The 22,590-nt window shown below is 40.7% G+C and overlaps 2 protein-coding genes across 2 annotated transcripts in view; one reads left to right on the forward strand and one right to left on the reverse strand.

The window, feature by feature from the left end:
* The window catches only part of LOC306966774 (uncharacterized protein), a gene marked incomplete at both ends in the record, with an annotated part of 190,776 nt that overhangs the window by 80,995 nt on the left and 87,191 nt on the right, over nucleotides 1-22,590 (forward strand). The gene's annotated exons all lie outside the window — the stretch shown is intronic.
* The window catches only part of LOC306966657 (verrucotoxin subunit beta-like), a gene marked incomplete at its 3' end in the record, with an annotated part of 36,087 nt that continues 33,873 nt past the window's right edge, over nucleotides 20,377-22,590 (reverse strand). The window contains exon 6 of the mRNA XM_079561473.1: nucleotides 20,377-20,557. Coding sequence (XP_079417599.1) covers nucleotides 20,377-20,557 — 181 coding nt within the window. The remainder of the gene's footprint in view (nucleotides 20,558-22,590) is intronic.

Raw genomic sequence — 22,590 nt, forward strand, 5'->3', positions numbered from 1 at the left:
GTCACTTTTTTGTTGTTTTTTCGTCACTTTTTTGTTGTTTTTTCGTCACTTTTTTGTCACTTTTTTGTTGTTTTTTCATCACTTTTTCGTCACTTTTTTGTTGTTTTTTCGTCACTTTTTCGTCACTTTTTTGTCACTTTTTTGTTGTTTTTTCGTCACTTTTTTGTCACTTTTTTGTTGTGTTTTCGTCACTTTTTTGTCACTTTTTTGTTGTGTTTTCGTCACTTTTTTGTCACTTTTTTGTTGTTTTTTCGTCACTTTTTTGTTGTTTTTTCGTCACTTTTTTGTCACTTTTTCGTTGTGTTTTCGTCTCTTGTTTTTCAGTTTTTTTTTTGTCATGTTATTGTTGTTTTTTCATCGCTTTTTTCATTGCTTTGTCGTCACGTTTTCGTCACATTTTGTTGTGTTTTTGTCACTTTTTTGTTGCTTTTCCAGCACATTTTTTGTTTTTTGGATGCTTTTCTTTTAAGCTTTTAGATTTGGGTAAAGCTCGGTTAAACGTGGATTAAACCGGGTGATGACAGCGGCTTCACTGAGCTCCTCCCCCCTCACTGCTCTTTCCTCAGCTCGCCGCGAGCGTCAGGTCGAGGAGGTGGAGTCGCCACAGACTTCAAGGATAAATTTACTTGCAAGCCTTTACATGTACTGTTTTGAAGTGCAGCTGTTTACATTAGAACTCTCTTTGCCCTACTTTGTACCGTCCACCTAAATACAACAAGGATTTCCTCCAGGAGTTTTCTGAGTTCCTAGCAGAGGTGGTCCCCAAATACGAAAATGTTCTTCTTCGTGGGGATTTTAACATCCATGTCTGTTGCCCGTCTGACCAGCTGGCCAGTGATTTTAAACGTCTTCTCTCGTCTTTTGACCTTAATCAGTCTGTGGATGGACCAACTCACAACGCTGGGCATGCGCTGGACTTGATTATTTCCCATGGGCTCTCTGTGTCTCTTAAGGAAATATCAGACACATTTCAGATCATTTGCCCATCATATTTGAAGTTCCTGCTCCTCTACCGGCCAGTAAGCCACCTGTCCCAGCCTCTCGCCGTCGGATTATTAATTCTTCAACAGCTGGGGAGTTTGCTGCTGCCTTTGCAGATTCAGAGCTCTCTGCTTCTGGTGGAAATATTGTTCCTGACTGTCCAGATCGCTTTTTGACAACATTTTATTCTACCTGTACTGAGATCTTGGACACATTTCTCTATGCAGGCGCAGGTCCTCTAAACCAAGGGCCGACCCTTGGTTAAATGACTCGACCCGGGCCCTCAGACAGCGCTGTAGATGGGCCGAACGACGGTGGAAGAAGGACCGACTGCATGTATCTCGGGAGATTCTGAAGGACAGTCTTGCTCAGTATCAGAGGGCTGTGAAAGAGGCCAAATCAGAATTGTTGTCGAACATTATTTCCACTAACGGCCACTGCCCTCGTGTGTTGTTTAATACAGTTAACGCTGGTGTGAACCCTCACACCTCCTCTTTGGCAGATGCCACAGTTTCTACTTGTGAGACGTTTTTACAGTTCTTTGTTGATAAAGTGGCGTCTGTGAGAGCACTCTGCTGCAGCAGCCTGGACCAGTCTGTCTCACACTCTGCAGTGTTCGACCGTTTTCTACCGGTCTCTCTCTCGTCCCTCAATGACATCGTCACATGTATGAGAACCACGAGTTGCCCCTTGGACATTCTCCCCACAAAACTGTTGAAAGAAGTGTCTCTATAGGGCCTTCCCTCTTGTTTCTAATTAACACTTCTCTCTGCTCATGTCCCTGATGTTTTCAAACATGCTGTAGTCAGACCCTGCTTAAAAAACACAGCTTGATTCTTCTGTTTTGTCCAATTTTAGACTTGTGTCGAATTTGTCTTTTATTTCAAAAATCCTTGAGAAAGTTGTTTTTATGCAGCTACACATGTTTTTAGAGTGCAATTCAATTCTTGAAAAATTCCAATCTGGGTTCAGAACAAGCCCTAGCACAGAGTGTGTTGAGAGCACACAGTGATGTGACCCTGTCTCTGATGCTAAATGTTGTTTTAGTGCTTCTTGATCCAACAGCAGCTTTCGATACTGTTGATCATTCTGTTCTTTTGTCTCGCCTGAAGCCTCATGTTGGCATTTGTGGTGCTGCACTTTGGTGCTTCCAGTCATATCTCAGTGATTTATGATTGGTGCTCTGTCCTCCTCTGTTGCCTCCTTGTCGTGTGGAGTGCCCCAGGGTTCTATTTTGGCCCCCATGTTGTTTTCTCTTTATATGTTGCCACTGGGGTCCATTATCGCCCAACATCACTTGTCATTTCACTGCTATGCAGATGATCTGCAAATCTATCTGCCTGTTTCATCAAACAGGAGTGACGCTGTCCAATGTCTCATGGACTGAACATCTGACACAAAACTGTGGTTACACCAGAATTTCCTCCATTTAAACGAGGATAGAACAGATTTCATTTTGTTTGGTGACTCTAATTTTCCAGACTTTGTTTTGCTGTCTTCTTATTTCAAACCTATGGTCAGAAACCTCAGGGTTGTTTTTCACAACTCGCTTCGTTTTGACAAACAGACTGACAGTGTTTTTATCAGCTGTGTGTTTGAACTAAAGTAAAGCCTTTTTTAAACCACTCAGACCTGGAGCGAACCATCCACGCTTTTATCAGTTCAAGAATTGATTATTGTAGTTTCCCAGTCCTGTCTTAATCGTCTTCAGTTGGTGCAAAATCCTGCAGCTCGTTTTTTAACAAACACACCCAGACGTCGGCACATCAGCCCAGTCCTTTTTCTGTTGCATTGGCTCCTATTTCTTTTTAGAGTTGATTTTAAAATCCTTCTGTTTGTTTTTCAAGCCCTCAATGGTCTGGCCCCTTCGTACTTGTCTGAACTTTTAACTGTTGACTCGAGCAGATCCTTGAGGTCGTCAAACCAGCTCCTGCTAGAAGTGCCCAGGACCAGGTCCAAGCACTCGGTCCTTTTCAGCAGCTGGACCCAGACTCTGGAACAAGCCGCCCCCTGATATGCAACATCACTGACTTTGGCCTTTTTAAATCCAGGCTCAAGACGCATTTATTCAGACTGGCTTTTATCACTCAGTAGCACGGCCACACTTTAGTACCGGGGTGGCGAACACCCGGCTCTCGAGCCGCATGCGGCTCTTGGCCAATCAGAGTGCGGCTCTTTGCATGATTGGAGATGTTTAATACAATGCAGGTCTTTGCAAAATAATTGGTAAATGTTTCCCATAAACTGTAAAACAGTCTTTAAGAATCTTGCCATAGTCCTACAGACCCTGTTTCCATCTCTACATGTATGAGAGTCCGTATCTCTCCTTTTGGAGGCGGTTTGTAAAGGAGCCCGTGCAGCCTCACTCAAACAGGATGTAGTTAAACAACAGGCAGATCGTGGCTCTGGGATCAGCTTCTGCTTTTCAGGTTTCTGATCAGCTGCTCTTTATTTGATGTAATTTGGCTTCATATTCACAGAAAAAGATCTACATTAGGAAATGGAAAAAAGCGGAGCTCTGACGAAGCATGTGATGCGAAGCGCGACATCGCGTATCGCGGAAATACGCAAAGTCATGACTTTCCTTCCACATGTGACAGAAACTGTAACAGATGCAACTTAAAACAGACTCTCAGTCGTCCAGAGGCTCCTGGTTAAAGTTCATGAACTTTGTGCAGCCGAGAGTGCGTCTCTGTACAGTCCAGTCAGGACGAAGCAGCACTGAGCCACAGGCCAGGGGCGGGTCAGAGGAGGGGGCTCAGTGGGCAAGGCCCCACATACAAACAAAAATCTAATTCTGTCTCAGTCAGAGCAGAAAGCCCAAAATGTCAGTTAATGTACATGTATTTCAATCTTGGTGAGGAGTAAAACCATTAAACCTAACACAATTATTAAAAAAAAAAAAAGAAAGAGGCATGAAGTTATAGTTTATTGTGATTAAATACAACGGTCAAATTCTATTTAATCACAATAAACTCACTAATGGTCGGAGCCTTTTTGGCTCTTCACAGGATCAAGGTTGAAAATTTCGGCTCTTGGTCTCTGACTAGTTAGCCACCCCTGCTTTAGTACATTTGATCTGTTTTATTGTTTGGTTGTATGAATGTTTTTAATGGATTTTATGTGGTTTTATTGTAAAGCACTTTGGTCGCCTTGAGAGTTGTAAAGGGCTCTATAATAACATTTGATGGATTGATTAAAAATGCTCTGATGTTCACATGTGCCAGTGGTTTCCATCAAAGAAAATGTGCATCTGTCTAAAATTCGCATTATAAATGTGCTCAGCTCCATATAAATCCAAGAGATTTTTATAATAATTATTATTATATATATATTATATATAAAGCAAATTTACATGTGTTTCCATCAAAGAGATTTTCCAAAATCGCGTGGTTACCATGGTTACAGCAGTCAGCTGACTGTTGCTAGTGCAACATTTATCCAGCAGAGGGCATGCTGTGTGTAGGGTCTACTATTCAAACTAGTAACCTGATACCATGTCCACGGAGGCCAAACGTGCAGCTAAACTCTCTTTAGTGCATAAAAAACACATGACAAAAGATCAGGAGTAGCAGAGGTCAAGAAACTGCTGTCCATGATGCTCCACAGTGTGAGTGTCGTAATGAGCCCTTCGCCCCCGCTTCAGAGGCAGTCAGGCTGAGTGAGAGGCACCGGAGGGGGGGGGTTTGCACAATCCGACCGTCCTCACACAGCAGCGGAAACAACAGGGGAAGTAAAAACACTGTCTACGTGGCTGAAGCAAAAGCACAAACTGTCTTCATTCAGGCCGGTCACTGAGGCGCCGCTTTAAAACTCTGGCTCTGCTGTGGGAACATTCACTTTGTCACTCTGCAGAATCTGTTACTGAATTAAAAACACAGTCAACAGAGGTCCCTAATGCTGAAGGAGATGTGAGAGGAAGCACTGGCTCCTTTCTCTCCTTCCACCACTCGGAGTCACGTGACGCTTTGTCCTCTCAGAGTACTGCATTCTGAATACTGAGAATACTTTGTACTTATGCAGAAATGCGGCGTATGATTAAGGCGAGACGCTGCAGGTGAATGGGGAAAAAATGTGTATTTACAGATATCAATGTGAAGCTGTTGCTGTCGATCACTGGCATAAATGTGAGAAAAAAATACATGGCAAATTTTCTGTCATTTTATCTTTTCATATAAGAACAAGGTGTTTTATGCCTAAAAATGCCCCAAATTTCCCATCTTTTCAGCGACGAAATCTGAATAATGGATAGAGCTACATTCAAATGTATGGTTTCATTTTATTGATGAATGAGTTGCCAAGACTTTTTCACAGGGGATTTTGGATTTCTTGTTTAGTTTTAAAATAAGCTGTTTTTTTGTGGAAAAAAATGTGTAAAAATGTAATTTTCGCCTTATTTTTTGACATTCAAAACTGAATAAATGGGGCTTAAGGGATTAAATAATAAAAAATCCCTCTGAAAAAATCTTCCAAATATTGTTCAGTCCAAGGCTGGAAAATGTGAAGTCTTTAGGTCCGACTGACGTGGACATAGTGTCGCCACAATGACAGAAACATGTGTTTGGAGAAAAAGGCCCTTGAAATCGTGTTCTCCCATATAAGTCTATGGGGGAACATTGAATCAGCGCAATATTTAAACATGTTTTTGTGAAGATTCGGTATATTTTTGGTTTCTGGGTGAAAGTTTATATGTTCAGAGACAGATTTGGCCCAAAACCTGAAAACTGAAAAAATGTAGCTTTGCCTGTAGTGTCTCCCCTTAAAAAGACTAGTTTGTCGGAGCTGCAGATAAAACACATCACATGACGCACATGAGCCGTGACATGAGGACTTTTGACATATTGGTTTGTATTTGGAGGAGAGACAGAACATTTCCCTGATCGTTTTGATCTTTTCTTTATTATTAATGTTGTGCAATATTCAGAATACTCATTTTGAGTAACTGTGTTCAGGTACAGTTACTCTCTCATTTGAGAGTATTTAGATACAGTGACTTTCCTGATATCAAAGGAACACATCAAAGTCCTCAGTCCTTACATTTCAGTTTCATAATCACAGCATTAAGAAGAAAAAACAGGTTAGTTCTAGTTAGTGATAAATAAGTTTGTAACAGACGAGTCAAAGTGCAGCTTTAACGTCTTCTTACTCCACATTTATGCTTTAATATTATGCAAATCAATGTGAAAGTATCTAAGTATTCAGAATACAGGACTCTGATTGGACAAAGTAATAGAATTCGTTACTAAATACATTTCAAGGTGAGAACTCAGTATTCTGTAACTCAACACAATTACAAAGTTTCTCCCCAACACTGTTGAAACGTAACGATTAAGAACCACAATGTAACTGTCTAAAGTAACTGTATCTAAATACTCTCAAATGAAAGAGTAACTGTACCTGAATACAGTTACTCTAAATACATTATACAATAAAGTCTAAACTGTAAAACAGCACAAATCCCCTTTGTGTCCCAGTTTGTAAAGTGTAAAAAGCTTTGTTTTAATGAGGTTCTGTTTTTCGGATTGAAGCCGTTAAAGGTTAAACGAGGACACGGGTCTAAGAAAACACAAAACTTTTCCTGTTTCTGTCCCGGACTTTTATCAACCGTCCTAACAAAGATAGAACTAAACCTCGTCTTTTAAAGCATCTCACAGCTTTGGATACAACACCTCAACAACACAGTCCACTAGGGCAGCTGGGGGGGGGGGGGGCTTGTTGGTTGGGGCTACTGCCCTCTCCTAACTGGCCCACCCCACACCCTGGCTTTTTAATGCACCACAATATATAGGGCAAAATAAATAAATAAAACAACCAACACTTGTACATAAAAATATGGTAGTGGCAATAGCAATGACAACACATGTTTTATCAGGCTCTCTGTGTCTAGTAAATCTCTGAATATTAAATATGCCTGTATAATAGTATAATATTGTAATATTATAATGTTACATTCGCAATATCTAGGATTTCATCAAAAATAATAAAACAAATCATTGTAATGATGGTAATGACATTCATAATATTAATAATAATAACAAATGCATCTGTTTGTATGATCATGATTCTCATTTTGCTGTATGCAAGAGCATAAATGTAAATCTTAAACACAGCTGTATGTGCCGGGGTTTGGAAAATCGAACACATGAATTTTCTTATTTTCTTGTTGTTTAGCCGACTCCTTTTGAGCATCTGTGACTGGTTAATGTGTATTTGTAAATCAGGAAAATGTAGTTGCTCAAATTAAACTAAACTAAACTAAATGAAAGGTGTGAAAGTAATGACTGTGACTTCAGTGTTTGTCCGGTTCTGTGTAGGATTTACAAAGAACTTAAAAGCCTTACCTCGATCACAGGCTGTTCTCACACACGTGACCTGAGCGTCTCCTCGGACTGACAGAGCAGAGTGGAACACAGAGAAGTCATATAGGAAAGGAAAAGGGAAGTGACTTTAGTGGTGGGGGTGTCCAGGGTGCGTCTCTCCTTAAAGGAACAGGCCAGCGTTTTTACACACTGAGATATGTTCTTACCTGAGCTGTGACGAGTTCTTTAGGACCTGTCTGATCTTCAGTCACGTAAACACAGCGCAGACGGCGTTAGCATTTAGCCTCTCCTGCTCCCGTCCGAGACTTCAAAATGTCTCTCAGGAAGATAAGTTTGTTCAAAGAGGTTTTTATCCAATCAATAGCACAGAAATACAAGTTACAGCTCAACAAGCATTCGATTGGACGTCTGTCTATGGAAGTCTCTCTCTCGTCTCTAAACCCGACGTACACTTGACTTTTGACACAGATAATACGGGCAGTTTTGGGCAAAACAAGTTTGTTCAACAACTAATCATTAACCTTGTTGATTGATCAGCCTGACACTAATCTGACCTGTTTAACAGCACTTTGATCAGAACATTTATAGGACATTTGAACAGTTTATAAAACCATGACACAACAGAAATCCTAAGGCAAAGTACACGTAGATGGCCTCTCCAAAGGTTTTTATCACTTTTATAAGATTAATATCTATAAAGTAGTAGTAGTAGTAAGTAGACTATTATTTTCTGTACATATTTAGCCATGTCAGGGCAAGGACGCGCATGTGTGAGCATCGTTATTTAGATTATTCAACTTTTTATCCTCGTGAACGCCAACCATCGCAGTGAAAGCGCCTATAGCAGGGTCTGTATCGGGAGTGTGTTGCCGGGTTCCATAAACAAAAGCTCCAAAATGAAAAATCTTTGATTGTGAAAATGATATGTAGCAAACCCCCCCCCAATATGGAAGACACTTTACTGAGGGTTTGTTGAAGTTTAATGGCAGTAAACTCTTAAATTCACCGTAAGAGCTGGGACACACACAGAAAAACAGTGTAAGCTGGTTTCCATACAAGCTTTCATTTACATTAACTTTAGCTTTAGCCATGAAAATGACAGTGACATAAACATTTAAAACATGTGCTCGTACATCACCATAAACGCACCTTGTTCCTCTACAAAGGGGAAGCTAATAATAAAATGCATGTTTGTTTTCTCCGTCGTAACTTTTTCTTTCGTACTTTTGTGAAGTTAGCGGGAAAAAACTCCTTTCACAAAAAATAATAGAACAACATGGCAACAACATGAGGAAAAATCTTAGGTCCATTTTGTCGGTCTTAGCTTTCAAATGAGGCTTTGGGTAAAGCTGAACTGGAGAAAATTTGCTTGGTTGAGGCGGGGGGTCAAGAGGTTAACTTAAAGTGAAAGCAAAACGCAAAAAAAAAAACCTGCAAATGAGGTCGGGACTCTGAGTGATGGTGATCTTCCAGAGCCTCCCTTGGTCAGTCACAGCTGCCCTAACCTCCAAGTCCACAGCCCCAAACAAACATGGCCTGGACCTCCACATACCGGGCCACAAGTGGAACAGTTGTAACCACTGAACCACTGAACCACTTCACGTCTCAAACTGAAGGACGTCATGGTTTAGTTTTACAGATCGAAACCTTTAAATAGTTTAAGGGGAGACACTACAGGCAAAACTCATTTTTTTCAGTTTTCAGGTTTTGGGCCAAATCTGTCTCTGAACATACAAGCTTTCACCCGGAAACAGAAAATATGCCTAATCTTCACAATAACATGTTTAAATATTGCGCTGATTCAATGTTCCCCCATTGACTTATATGGGAGAACGCAATTTCAAGGGCCTTTTTCTCCAAACACATGTTTCTGTCATTGTGGCGACACTATGTCCACGTCAGTCGGACCTAAAGACTTCAAATTTTCCAGCCTTGGACTGAACAATATTTGGAAGATTTTTTCAGAGGGATTTTTTATTATTTAATCCCTAACCCCATGTATTGAGTTTTTAATGTCAAAAAATAAGGCGAAAATTTAATTTTTACACATTTTTCCACCAAAAAACAGCTTATTTTAAAAATAAAACAAGAAATCCTAAATCCCCTCTGAAAAAGTCTTGGCAACTCATTCATCAATAAAATGAAACCATAAATTTGAATGTAGCTCTAAACATTATTCAGATTTCGTCGCCGAAAAGATGGATATTTGGGGCATTTTTTGGCATAAAACACCTTGTTCTTATATGAAAAGATAAAATGACAGAAAACTTGCCATGTATTTTTTTCTCACATTTATGCCAGTGATCGACAGCAACAGCTTCAAATTGATATCTGTAAATATACATTTTTTTCCCTATTCACCTGCAGTGTCTCGCCTTAATCACGAGTCTGAATTACTGCAACGTGATCTGGTGCAACACATTTCCCAGTTTTCTTTTGAAACTACAAGCCCTTCAAAAGAAAGCCATTCGAGCCGTCTCTTAGTTTAACGGCCCCACTGACTCCTTCTTCTATAAATATAAGCTGCTGAAACTCACGGAGTGCAACTTCTCTCAAAATGCATGTGTAATGTATAATGTCATGTTTAGACCTAAGGACAGACTGGCTCAGCTCATCCCGACCTCTACACCTGCTCACGATCACAACACGAGACACAAAACCCTCTTAAGGCGAGACCCTGCAGGTGAATAGGGAAAAAATGTATATTTACACATATCAATTTGAAACTGTTGCTGTCGATCACTGGCATAAATGTGAGAAAAAAATACATGGCAACTTTTCTGTCATTTTATCTTTTCATATAAGAACAAGGTGTTTTATGCCAAAAAATGCCCCAAATATCCATCTTTTCGGCAACGAAATCTGAATAATGGATAGAGCTACATTCAAATTTATGGTTTCATTTTATTGATAAATGAGTTGCCAAGACTTTCTCAGAGGGGATTTAGGATTTCTTGTTTAGTTTTAAGATAAGCTGTTTTTTAGTGGAAAAAATTGTAAAAATGTAATTTTCGCCTTATTTTTTGACATTCAAAACTCAATAAATGGGGCTGAAGGGATTAAATAATAAAAAATCCCTCTGAAAAAATCTTCCAAATCTTGTTCAGTCCAAGGCTGGAAAATGTGAAGTCTTTAGGTCCGACTGACGTGGACATAGTGTCGCCACAATGACAGAAAAATGTGTTTGGAGAAAAAGGCCCTTGAAATTGCGTTCTCCCATATAAGTCTATGGGGGAACATTGAATCAGCGCAATATTTAAACATGTTATTGTGAAGATTAGGCATATTTTCTGTTTCCGGGTGAAAGTTCATATGTTCAGAGACCAATTTGGCCCAAAACCTGAAAACTGAAAAAATTGTGTTTTGCCTGTAGTGTCTCCCCTTAAAGGGAAAAACCAGGACACTGAAGTGTACGAGTCTCAGTGCGGCGTAAAGGCCCCGAAATGTGGAACAAACTGAACACTGACATTAAAACTGCTACATCTTTGGCCATTTTTAAAAAGAAATTAAAAATTGAGCTTCTAGGAAAATACAATAAACCCTTGTTGGACCTCTAAAAAACTATAAAAAAAAATATACAAAAATAAATAAATAGATACATACAGCAAAATAATTAAAAACTTGTGTCTGATGGTAGTATGTCCCAATGTGTGTGAGCTTATAGTGTGTACTCTTTTAAATTGATGCATTGCTAAAGTAATAAAAGTAAGATATGGTAGTTTTAGATTAGAGTAGGTTAGTTATAGGTTTGGAAGGAAATAGGCAACAAAGGCAATGTTTCCTAGGTTGCTAATGTATTACTGTATGTTTTTTTGTCACATTTTTATTTTATTTTTTTGTCACATTTTTATTATTTTTTGTAAATTTTTCATTATTTTTTTTGTCAATTATTTATTATTTTTGTCACATTTTTATAATTTTTTGTCACATTTTTTATTTATTTTTTGTCACATTTTTTCGTTTTTTTGTCACATTTTTATTATTTTTTGTCACATTTTTTATTTATTTTTTGTCACATTTTTTATTTATTTTTTGTCACATTTTTGTTTATTTTTTGTCACATTTTTTCGTTTTTTTGTCACATTTTTGTTATTTTTTGTCACATTTTTAATTTATTTTTTGTCACATTTTTATTATTTTTTGTCACATTTTTTATTTATTTTTTGTCACATTTTTATTATTTTTTGTCACATTTTTTATTTATTTTTTGTCACATTTTTTCGTTTTTTTGTCACATTTTTATTATTTTTTGTCACATTTTTTATTTATTTTTTGTCACATTTTTTATTTATTTTTTGTCACATTTTTGTTTATTTTTTGTCACATTTTTTCGTTTTTTTGTCACATTTTTGTTATTTTTTGTCACATTTTTTATTTATTTTTTGTCACATTTTTATTATTTTTTGTCACATTTTTTCCTAGGTTGCTAATGTATTACTGTATGTTTGTGTTTTTAATATTGTGTCCTATCTTGGGCCCCAAACTGTTGCTTCAAGGGTGTCCCATTTATGAATATGCAATACTCCATGAATGAATGTGTAAATGTTCTTACTGTATATTCATAATAAAACGAAACGAAACGAAACGAAGGAAATGGAGGACGTGGCCAACACCCTCTCATTTCCTGTTTTTGTCCCAGACTTTAATCGAGGCCCCGCAACTACAAGTGCTAAAGTCACTGTACTTATATATCATTCAGTACTTTTTCCTTCTACTTGAGCAATATTCTAGTGAAGTATCATTGCTCTTACTGGAGTTGAAAGAAAAGTAGTACTTGTGCCACTGTGAGTGTTTTACAAAAGCTTCATGTCGACCTAAAAATAAATGTGTCTGTCCCTTTTCCTTCACAAATATATACTTTTAATACAAAGTACTTTTTGACTTTTACCCGAGTCATTATTTGAGTAGGTACTTTTTTATTTTGAGTTGATGTTTTGGCGACTCTTCCCCGGTCTGTACTGGAGCAGAAGGACCTGAGCTCGACCTGCCTCTGGACCAGGGGTTCCCAGACTCAGGGCAGCAAAGCGTTTCAGAACTTCTGTTTTACTTGTTTCTTAAAGTTTATTTGTGCAGCTTTTTACAAAGACAAAGTGAAAGTGCTTCACAGAAAGAGGAACCAAAATGATGACATCGCAGACCTAATTCAGTCAGTTCGAGACATTCACACCCAGTTTGAACAGATGACCTGGACTTAAAGGGACTATACGGAGTTTAAACATGTTATATTAAGTATTTTCCTCCCTCTACATGTTCCTCCATGTCCTAATGTGTAGAATGAGCTCAGACCTGTTCACCACAACTGCCTCTAAAATCCTGCCCTGTCACAAAGGTGTTTCTTCGGGTCTGAAGTGCCGTCATGCACGAGCTTCACCTCTTACCCTTCGCCTTGACCGAGCAGTTTCTCCAGTTCGGCTTTGCCCAAATCTAACAAGTTCTCACCTGGGGCTTACAACATATTAGAGCAGAGTAACGCCTCATAGTCAAGACATACAAAACAGATCCTTTTCCTCACATTGCTGCCTCGTTGTTTCACTTTTTCACATTCTTTTTCATCTCATGTTTGCCAGAGTTTGACATATTTTTGTTGTTTTTTTGTCACATTTTTATTATTTTTTTTGTCAATTTTTTATTATTTTTTGTCACATTTTTTCGTTTTTTTGTCCCATTTTTATTATTTTTTGTCACATTTTTTATTTATTTTTTGTCACATTTTTTCGTTTTTTTGTCACATTTTTATTTATTTTTTTTGTCAATTTTTTTTATTATTTTTGTCACATTTTTATTTATTTTTTTTGTCAATTTTTTTTATTATTTTTGTCACATTTTTATTATTTTTTGTCACATTTTTATTATTTTTTTGTCACATTTTTATTATTTTTTGTCACATTTTTATTTTATTTTTTTCACATTTTTATTAAGTTTTTGTCACATTTTTATTATTTTTTTTCACATTTTTTATTTGTTTTTTGTCATATTTTTATTATTTTTTTGTCACATTTTTATTATTTTTTGTCACATTTTTATTATTTTTTTGTCACATTTTTATTTATTTTTTGTCACATTTTTTATTTTTTGTCACATTTTTATTTATTTTTGTCACATTTTTATTATTTTTTGTCTCTGCTGAGACGCTGCCCCCGCGACCCGGCCCCGGATAAAGCGGAAGAAAATGGATGGATGGATTTGGGTAAAACCAAACTGGAGAGAAAGTGCTCTGTTCAGGTGGGAGGTAAGAGGTTAATATAGAAGCTGCAGTTACACGTATGGCCTGAGGTGGCAGTAGTGAGTATAAAATGGCCAACTGCATCTAGCCCCCTTAAACAAGTGCATCTTCTACTGTTTTGTTTTACCTAAATCTAAAAGTTTGCAGCCTATAGGCCAGGGTGACGCTCATTTAAACTGATCTTTTACCTTGTGTTTCTGTTTTTGTCTTGACACTTTTAGATTTGGGTAAAGCCAAACTGGAGAAAAGGTGCTGGGTTCAGGCGGGGGTGAAGAGCTTCAAAAGAGACCGATCTGTGAGAAGTGGCAGACTGAGGGGCAGCTGTTCCACAGTCGAGGCCAGAGGTTCCTAAAGTGGGGCCAGAGGTTCCTAAAGTGGGGCCAGAGGTTCCTAAAGTGGGGCCAGATGTTTTCAAGACAATAAAATGAACGACTATGAGTCTGATGTGTTTTTGGTTAAAGCAGTGAATCAGTGAAATCAAGACAAACATCAAAACATGTCTAAGCAAACATTAGTGAAGTGTATTTTAAATGTTGTGCACTGTGGCTCCCTCTAGTGGGCGCAGGCCGCAGCTGCACTGAGCCTCATGAAAAAGACACATCCAAGTTTAAGGAGATGTGAGAGACAGAGGCTAAAGGGAGACACTTTCTGACATCAATACAAACTTTAACCATTTACACACATTTCTCTTTCATCATTAAAGTGAAATGAGTCTGTACAAAACCCAGAAGAACCAGCACAAAGCAAGTCCAAAGCCACACAGCTGTGAAACATCTGCAGGCTTCAGCCACACTTTTAGTCTCAGTAACAACTTTTACTGTAGTTTAGTCTGATTTCAGTCACAAAAACAACACTTTGACTCAGATTTCTATGTTTTACTTTGATGATTTGATGAACGAGCTGACGTCTCTCAGTTCTTACAGTTTTCTTACATTTGCAGCGTTTCTTTAATCCTTGTGAAATGGGCGGAGTTTGTGCAGCTGTGACGGCGTATTGATGACAGGCGACACCTGAACCGAGCACATTTCTCCAGCTTGGCTTTACCCCAATCCAAAAGCTTCTGGAAAAAAGTTGTGAAAATAGCAACAAAACTGAGACGAAAACAATGATGATGATGTGACAAAAACGTTTTGGTCCTGAGAATAATCGATGGATTAATCGATTACAAAATAATGGTTTAGTTGCAGCTCTAGCAAATATCAACTGCTCTTGCTTTTTACTGCACTTTAGACTCTACCGTGTTTGTAAGTGTTAAACACTTAGTAAATGACCCCCTTGGTGCGTCTGTCGTATTATTTCACTTTCCTCAAACCTAAATGTGTCGTATTATTTTGATTAAAATACTGATTTTGCTTCATTCTGGCCCAAATCAACCACATTCTGAGGATCTTCCCAGGCGACCGTCTCAGATTTGGATGATTTTATGTTTTTTTAGTTCCTACACATGTGTAATGAACGTGTGAAGTCGTTTGCTCTAACTTTTCTTTTTAAACAATTTACAAAACAGGCAAAACCGGGCGCTGTAACTGTGGCACTCGGTTTTACTTTATAGATTAAAATAGTTTCCCCCCATTAAAAACTCTTTAAGGTCGTCAAACTAAAATGAAACACTGTTTATAATGTTTACTTTTCGTTATGTTCAGGTGTAACTGTGTTTTACTGTAACCTGTAATACCTGTGTGCACCAGCAGGGGGCGCGTGGGGCGTTTGGTCTCAGTATTGGCGCTGTAGAAGAAGTCCTGTCATATGAGTGAAACAGAGGCATCAAGCTCCGGGAGTAATATTACTTTAACATGTTTTACAGGTAAGCTGGTCGGTAAAACGCACATAAACAGTAGTAGACTTTCTCCTGTACCTTTTACAGTAAGTTTTGTTAAGCTAGGAAGTGTTTAGTCAATATTATTTGTTTAAAAACGAGTGTTAGACCAAGCTAACGTTTCTAAGATGGCGGACGTTGGTCCAACGGTCACCGCGGTGACCAAACAAAACACTGTTTAATTCTGTACAAGGTTAAGTTCACGACATCAGTGCTCAGAGATACTTGAGAGGATTATGATAAAGGCAATTTATGTGATAAGGACTTTCCAAACGCACTTTGAAGAGTTTAGTTTTTACTATAAGCACATCAGTTCTGTGTGTTCAGCTAAGCTACTGGTGTCTGTGCTAAGGCAGGACAATGTCACAGCACAGTTAAGTTTCAGAAGAGAACGGTCATGACAAGAGATCAATACAATTCATAGGTAATAAGTGATTAAAACATGATTAAAAGGTGGTTAAAAACAGGTCTGAAGGTTTTAAGTCATTTGAACATATTTTGTGAGAAGTCCTGTCAGTGCGTGATATGAGTGAAACAGAGGCATCAAGCTCCGGCTGTAATAGTATTAGTACATGTTTTACAGCTTGTGTTGCACCACGAAGGAGTCGGCCCGTCTTTCCAGATGTGTGACATAACCACCTGTTCTGCTCTGGTGATGTTTGTGTTTCTGTGCATTTTTAAAGAGCTGTAGCTCAGCAATGGAAACATGTTCAGGGCTGTGTCGAGTCCACGCAAAGTATTTCCAGGAACAATCATCTAAAATGTGCTGGATTTTAAACTTTGGGATTTATAGGCTGATCAAAAGTGTGAGAGGCTCCACATAAGAAGTGTATTGAGTGATCATCTTCATATATTTGAGTTTATTAGGATCTAACTTTGCTGCAGTAGAAGCAGGATGTTGATCTGATAAAGAGTCTTTGAGTTGGAGCTTCACAGAGATGGTCTTACTCGGTCTAGTCTATGCAGGGTTAGGGTTACTAAGGCACTTACAGTTTTCCTCCAGATAGAGCCATATCACTCATTCATTTCATTGTCATTTAGTGAAAGAGCTTTGGGCGGCTGGTTTTATAAATGTGCTACAGCCGTCGGCATTGGGGCTAAACGTACTTAAATCAGGTCTTATAGTTTGAACTAACATTAAACTAAAATGCTGCTGATGCTGTTTCTAATTCAAACTAAAGCAGAACAACTTAATCACTGCCTGTAAAGAAACGAGCTCCAGGTGAATTCACCTTTTCCATCTGTCCTCCAGGGGGCAGCACAGAGAAGGCCCTGCAGCCCAGACCTTCAGACCTTCAGACCTTCAGACCTTCAGACCTTCAGACCTTCAGACCTTCAGACCTTCAGACCTTCAGACCTTCAGACCTTCAGACCTGGCTGGCTCTGTCTGGGGAAACCTTGCGGTGATAACGACCGGTCAGAGTCTGTCAGGCAGTGAGTCCAGCTCTTATGTTACACGCTTCAGTTTCACCAAACAGAGGGAGGTTTTAAAGGGATATTTCAGGAGTTTAACATTGGGCCTCATTTCCTATGGTTATCCAGACTGTTGTGGATTTGTTTATAGTTAAGGCAGTCCTTATATTTGAAGAGGTTAGTGGTGCTCGGCCAGTGCATGTCTATGGTATGAGGCCCTATGTCAAAAATCCTGAAATATCCCTTTAATGATGTCTGTTCCATCACCTTCACAAATACATCACCCACTGGAACATGAGCTCATTATTAACATGAGCTCATTATTAACATGAGCTCATTATTAACATGAGCTTATTATTAACATGAGCTCATTATTAACATGAGCTCATTATTAACATGAGCTCATTATTGTTGATGTTGTGAAGTCGTACGTTGATCAAACCTGAGCAGCTGAACTAGAGAAAGGCTGGAAAACCTCTGAGGACTGAACTGTTCACTGACCCATCTGGAGGCCGGAGAATGAAGCCACACGAGGCTTTCTTTGATTTTTGCTCAGTTTATTTCAACCCAGAGTTTTATTGATGTTTTTGGTCTTTTTGGACAGGACAGTATTTACAAAGAAATGACCGAGGCTAAATCACCACAACTTTCTCTCCGTACCCGTTAAAGGCGCTCAGGCTTTTCTACATTCTTTGTTTCTAACAGCCCGACTACCCCCAGGTATTTTCCAGAAGTGTGGAAACCCACCACAGGTCAAAGAGAAGTCACTTCAATATCCCCCCCCCTCGTCACCTCTGTGTCACCTTTATCACCTCATTTCACCCTCAAATACATCATCAGACTCTTTTCTGAGCAAAAGGCCCAGTTACATTCTGATTCACAGCCAGTCGCTTTAAATCAAAATACACAGATTCTAATCATTACACAAAACATATATTTCCTCAATCTGCAAAATCAAAGTGAACATAACAAATAAATGCACAGTGACAGTGTTTTCCTCATCAATCATGGATATATTAAAGATTATATAAACTTATGCCCATACAAACATGTTTATAGGATATGACATCACTGTGTTTAAACCTCACACACTCTGATTTATTCCCTTTAAAAACAAAAACCCTTCTCACCCTGGACACGGACTGTTCCTCCCTCTCCCCTCAGGCAGGAGGCTACGGTCCCTCCAGACCCCCCTCCCTCCACCATCACACTCACAAACAAAAGACCCAATAACTCACATCATAAATGTTAATATAAATCTGAAGTAAAAAGTAAAGTGTGTTTATATGAAGCTCTGGTCCTGGAGGTTCTTCCCGTCTGAAGCTCCGCCCACTGCAGCTCTCTCTCTGGATCAGACTTTAGTCAAACTCTGAACAGGAAAGAGCCGTTCTGTCTGGGATCAGTCTGAGGTTCTGCCACCAGCTGCTCATCTTCTGGAGACTTATCTACTTCCAGCTGTTGAGGAGCAGAAAACAGAGAGGATTCAATTAAAGTGATATAATGTTTTGAATACGCCCTCGTCCTGGAACTACAGAAATACTTGATCTGAGCAGATACTCGAGTAACTCTGAGACTTTAGCCGAGTCCAGTTTAAAGCAACACAAAGAAACAATATGGATGAATTTCCTCTTAAGGCGAGACACGGCAGGTGTGAAGTACTGAAGGTGAAAGTACTGATTTTTCAAGCAGTGGTGTAGATCTTTGAGCCCTTACAGTCGCTCATACAGACTTCAAACTTTCCATCCTTGGACTAGAGGGATTTTTTAATATCTAATTCCGAGCCTGATTTATTCAGCTTTGAACCCCCAAAAAACAAGGCGGAATTTGAGCTAAGAGAGAAAAGGAAAAGGACTGAGAACCTTCTGTGAGCTCCAGGCTCTGAATAAACACAAAGTCAGTACTCACAGCAGTTCCTCCAGTCGACAGTCAGGGCTGTGTTTAAGGTCCAGGAGCTTCTTCACATCTGAATCATTTAAACCGTTATAAATCAGGAACAGTTCAGTGAGATGTGAGGAGGGGTTGGACTTCAGAGCTGAGGCCAGAGCGGAACAGCTGATCTTTGACAAACCACAGTCCCACAATCTGAATAAAGAATAAATGATGAGATTAAAGTTCACAGTAAACTATGACACAGAGACATTATTTACTGTTTCCTTTTCTGTTTGTGAACATTAAACACTGTTATTCTGAGTCTGGCACCTGCAGCATTAATGACTGAACACGAACACACAGGATATAGAAAAAGAAGAAATCATTTATCTCTGAGACACTGTAAGTGTGAGTTTGTCTTTGGTGCGTGGTGTTAGTCTGAGGGGGCGTGGTGTTAGTCTGAGGGGGCGTGGTGTCGGTCTGAGGGGGCGTGGTGTTGGTCTGAGGGGGCGTGGTGTTAGTCTGAGGGGGCGTGGTGTTAGTCTGAGGGGGCGTGGTGTTAGTCTGAGGGGGCGTGGTGTTAGTCTGAGGGGGCGTGGTGTCGGTCTGAGGGGGCGTGGTGTTGGTCTGAGGGGGCGTGGTGTTAGTCTGAGGGGGCGTGGTGTCAGTCTGAGGGGGCGTGGTGTTAGTCTGAGGGGGCGTGGTGTTAGTCTGAGGGGGCGTGGTGTTAGTCTGAGGGGGCGTGGTGTTAGTCTGAGAGAGAGAGAAAGAGAGGAGGAGAGAGGAGAAAGAGAGAAGGAGAGAGGAGGAGAGGAGGAGACAGAGAGGAGGAGAGAGAAGGAGAGGAGGAGAGAGGAGAGGACGAGAGAGGAGGCGAGAGGAGAGGAGAGAGAGAGAAGAGAGAGAGAAGGAGAGAGGAGGGGAGAGAGAGAGAGGAGAGAGGAGGAGAGAGGAGGAGAGAGGAGGAGGAGAGAAGAGAAAGGAGGAGGAGAGAGGAGAGAGAGGAGGATACAGGAGAGGAGGAGAGAGAGAAGAGAGAGAGAAGGAGAGAGGAGGAGGAACAGAACGTCTGAGTTGAAGGGAAGAGCCTCCAAACACGGCCACTCTCCCAGGAGGAGCTGCTGTGGGACAGCGCGTCAGTTTGACTGACCACACGCTCGTTTCAAGAATATCCTAATCAAACGTATCCTTCTCTCTCCTCCTCTCTCTCTCCTCTCTCCTCCTCACTCCTCCTCTCATCCTCTCCTTCTCTCTCCTCCTCCCCTCCTCTCTCCTTCTCTCTCTTCTCTCTCCTCCTCTCTCTCCTCCTCCTCTTGTTTTGGGACCAACTAAAGCACTCGTGTAGCTCTGTCTAAATGTAGATTGTTGTTGATAATAAGCCACGTTCATTATGTATATATTTTTTAATGGCCGGTAATTCTTGCGAATGGCCGTCATTTTACGACCCAGCGGCCAAAGTGGCCGACAAAAAAAAAGTCAAGCGGAACCTCTGCTCCACGTGATATTAAAAGGATAAACACACATTTTCTTTTAACTTCATCTTTTAAACCGAACCATAACCCTCACTCTTCTCCTGAACCTCAGGCAGGAATTAGAAATGTGAAAATCCCTGTGAAAAAAACTTCCAAATGTTGGAGCATTTTCCTCAGAGGCTGTTGCTAAATAAAGAAATAGAAGAGTTTATGAACCCAAAAGCTATAAAGCTGAGTTTGTAGCACATTTAAGTTACATTCAGCTAATCTCACAGAATGAATTTACCCGAGTTTCTGCAGGCGACAGTCTGGGCTCTTCAGAAAACCACACAGATGAGACACTCCTGAGTCAGACAGATCTCTGTTATTACTCAGGAACAGCTCAGTGAGATGTGAGGGGTTGGACCTCAGAGCTGAGGCCAGAGCGGAACAGCTGATCTCTGACAAACCACAGTCATTCAATCTGAATAAAGAATAAATGATGAGATTAAAGTCCACAGTAAACTTTGACACAGAGACATTATTTACTGTTTCCTTTTCTGTTTGTGAACATTAAACACTGTTATTCTGAGACTGGCACCTGCAGCATTAATGACTGAACACGAACACACAGGATATAGAAAAAGAAGAAATCATTTATCTCTGAGACACTGTAAGTGTGAGTTTGTCTTTTAACCTCTTAACCCCCGCCTGAACCGAGCACTTTTTCTTCAGTTCAGCTTTTCCCAAATCTAATCTTTTTGTCACATTTTGTTGGCGTTTTTGTCGTGTTTCTTTGTCACATTTATGTTGTTTTTCCAGTAACAAACCTCTCTAACCACTAAGCCACTGTCAGACTGGTGTCAATGGCAGTGAGTCCGAGTAGCATCTCGAATTTCCCCAATCGTTAATAAAATACTTACCTACGCTTTTGTTTTGTTCTCGTCCTTTTATCACTTTGTCATTTTCTGTTGTTTTTCATGACTCTTTGTTCGTGTGTTTTTTGCCCTTTTTTGCCCTTTTTGGCTTTTCGATTTGGGTAAAGCCAAACTGTATGAAATGTGCTGGGTTCATGTGAGGGTTAAGAGATTAAGGGTCTGCACCTGTGTTCTTTTACTGACTCTGACCTGAGAGGGTGATTGGCTCCATCTCCCCAAGTCCTGTTCACCTCAGGACCTGGAGGCGTGTGGGTCGGATCACAGCTGACCTTCTCACCCTGGACACGGACTATTCACCCCCCTCCCCTCAGGCAGGAGGCTACAGTCTATCCAGACCCACAGATCCCAACACTTGAACAGTTTTTCCCCACAGCCGTCAGACTAATGAACGATAAACAGAGCCGGTGCCTCAGCAAAAACCCACTTGGGGCCCTACAGCATCACCCCAAGGCTGTTTGATGAAGTGAACTCATTTACCATCAAAAACAGTTATACTGTGCAGTAGTGCAGCGCAGGAGTGGAACATAACCTGCCCCACTAACCACTAACCCACTGTTAGTCTGCGGTTTAGGACCAGACTAGTCTATTTCCCCCAGGAGGAGAGAGGAGGAGAGAGGAGGAGAGAGGAGGAGAGAGGAGGAGAGAGGAGGAGAGAGGAGGAGAGAGGAGGAGAGAGGAGGAGAGAGAAGGAGAGAGGAGGAGAGAGGGGGAGAGAGGAGGAGAGAGGGGGAGAGAGGAGGAGAGGAGGGAGAGGAGAGAGAGAGGAGAGGAGGAGAGAGGAGGAGAGAGAGAAGGAGAGAGGAGGAGAGAGGAGGAGAGGGAAGGAGAGAGGAGGAGAGGAGGAGAGAGGAGGAGAGAGAGGAGGAGAGAGGAGGAGAGAGGAGGAGAGGAGGAGAGAGGAGGAGAGAGAGGAGGAGAGAGGAGGAGAGAGGAGGAGAGAGAGAAGGAGAGAGAGGAGAGAGGAGGAGAGAGAGGAGAGAGGAGAGAGGAGGAGAGAAGAGAGAGGAGGAGAGAGGAGGAGAGAGGAGGAGAGAGGAGAGAGGAGGAGAAAGGAGGAGAGAGAGAAGGAGAGAGGAGGAGAGAGAAGGAGAGAGGAGGAGAGAGAAGGAGAGAGGAGGAGAGAGAAGGAGAGAGGAGGAGAGAGGAGGAGAGAGAAGGAGAGAGGGAGGAGAGAGAAGGAGAGAGAAGGAGAGAGGAGGAGGAGAGAGGAGGAGAGAGAAGGAGAGAGAAGGAGAGAGGAGGAGAGAGGAGGAGAGAGGAGGAGAGAGAAGGAGAGAGGAGGAGAGAGGAGGAGAGAGGAGGAGAGAGAAGGAGAGAGAAGGAGAGAGGAGGAGAGAGGAGGAGAGAGAAGGAGAGAGGAGGAGAGAGAAGGAGAGAGGAGGAGAGAAGGAGAGAGGAGGAGAGAGGAGGAGAGAGAAGGAGAGAGAAGGAGAGAGAAGAGAGAGAAGGAGAGAGGAGGAGAGAAGGAGAGAGGAGGAGAGAGGAGGAGAGAGAAGGAGAGAGGAGGAGAGAGGAGGAGAGAGAAGGAGAGAGGAGGAGAGAGAAGGAGAGAGAAGGAGAGAGAAGGAGAGAGGAGGAG

Source organism: Gobius niger (assembly GCF_951799975.1).
Source record: "Gobius niger genome assembly, chromosome: 8".
In the NCBI taxonomy this organism is placed as follows: Eukaryota; Metazoa; Chordata; class Actinopteri; order Gobiiformes; family Gobiidae; genus Gobius; species Gobius niger.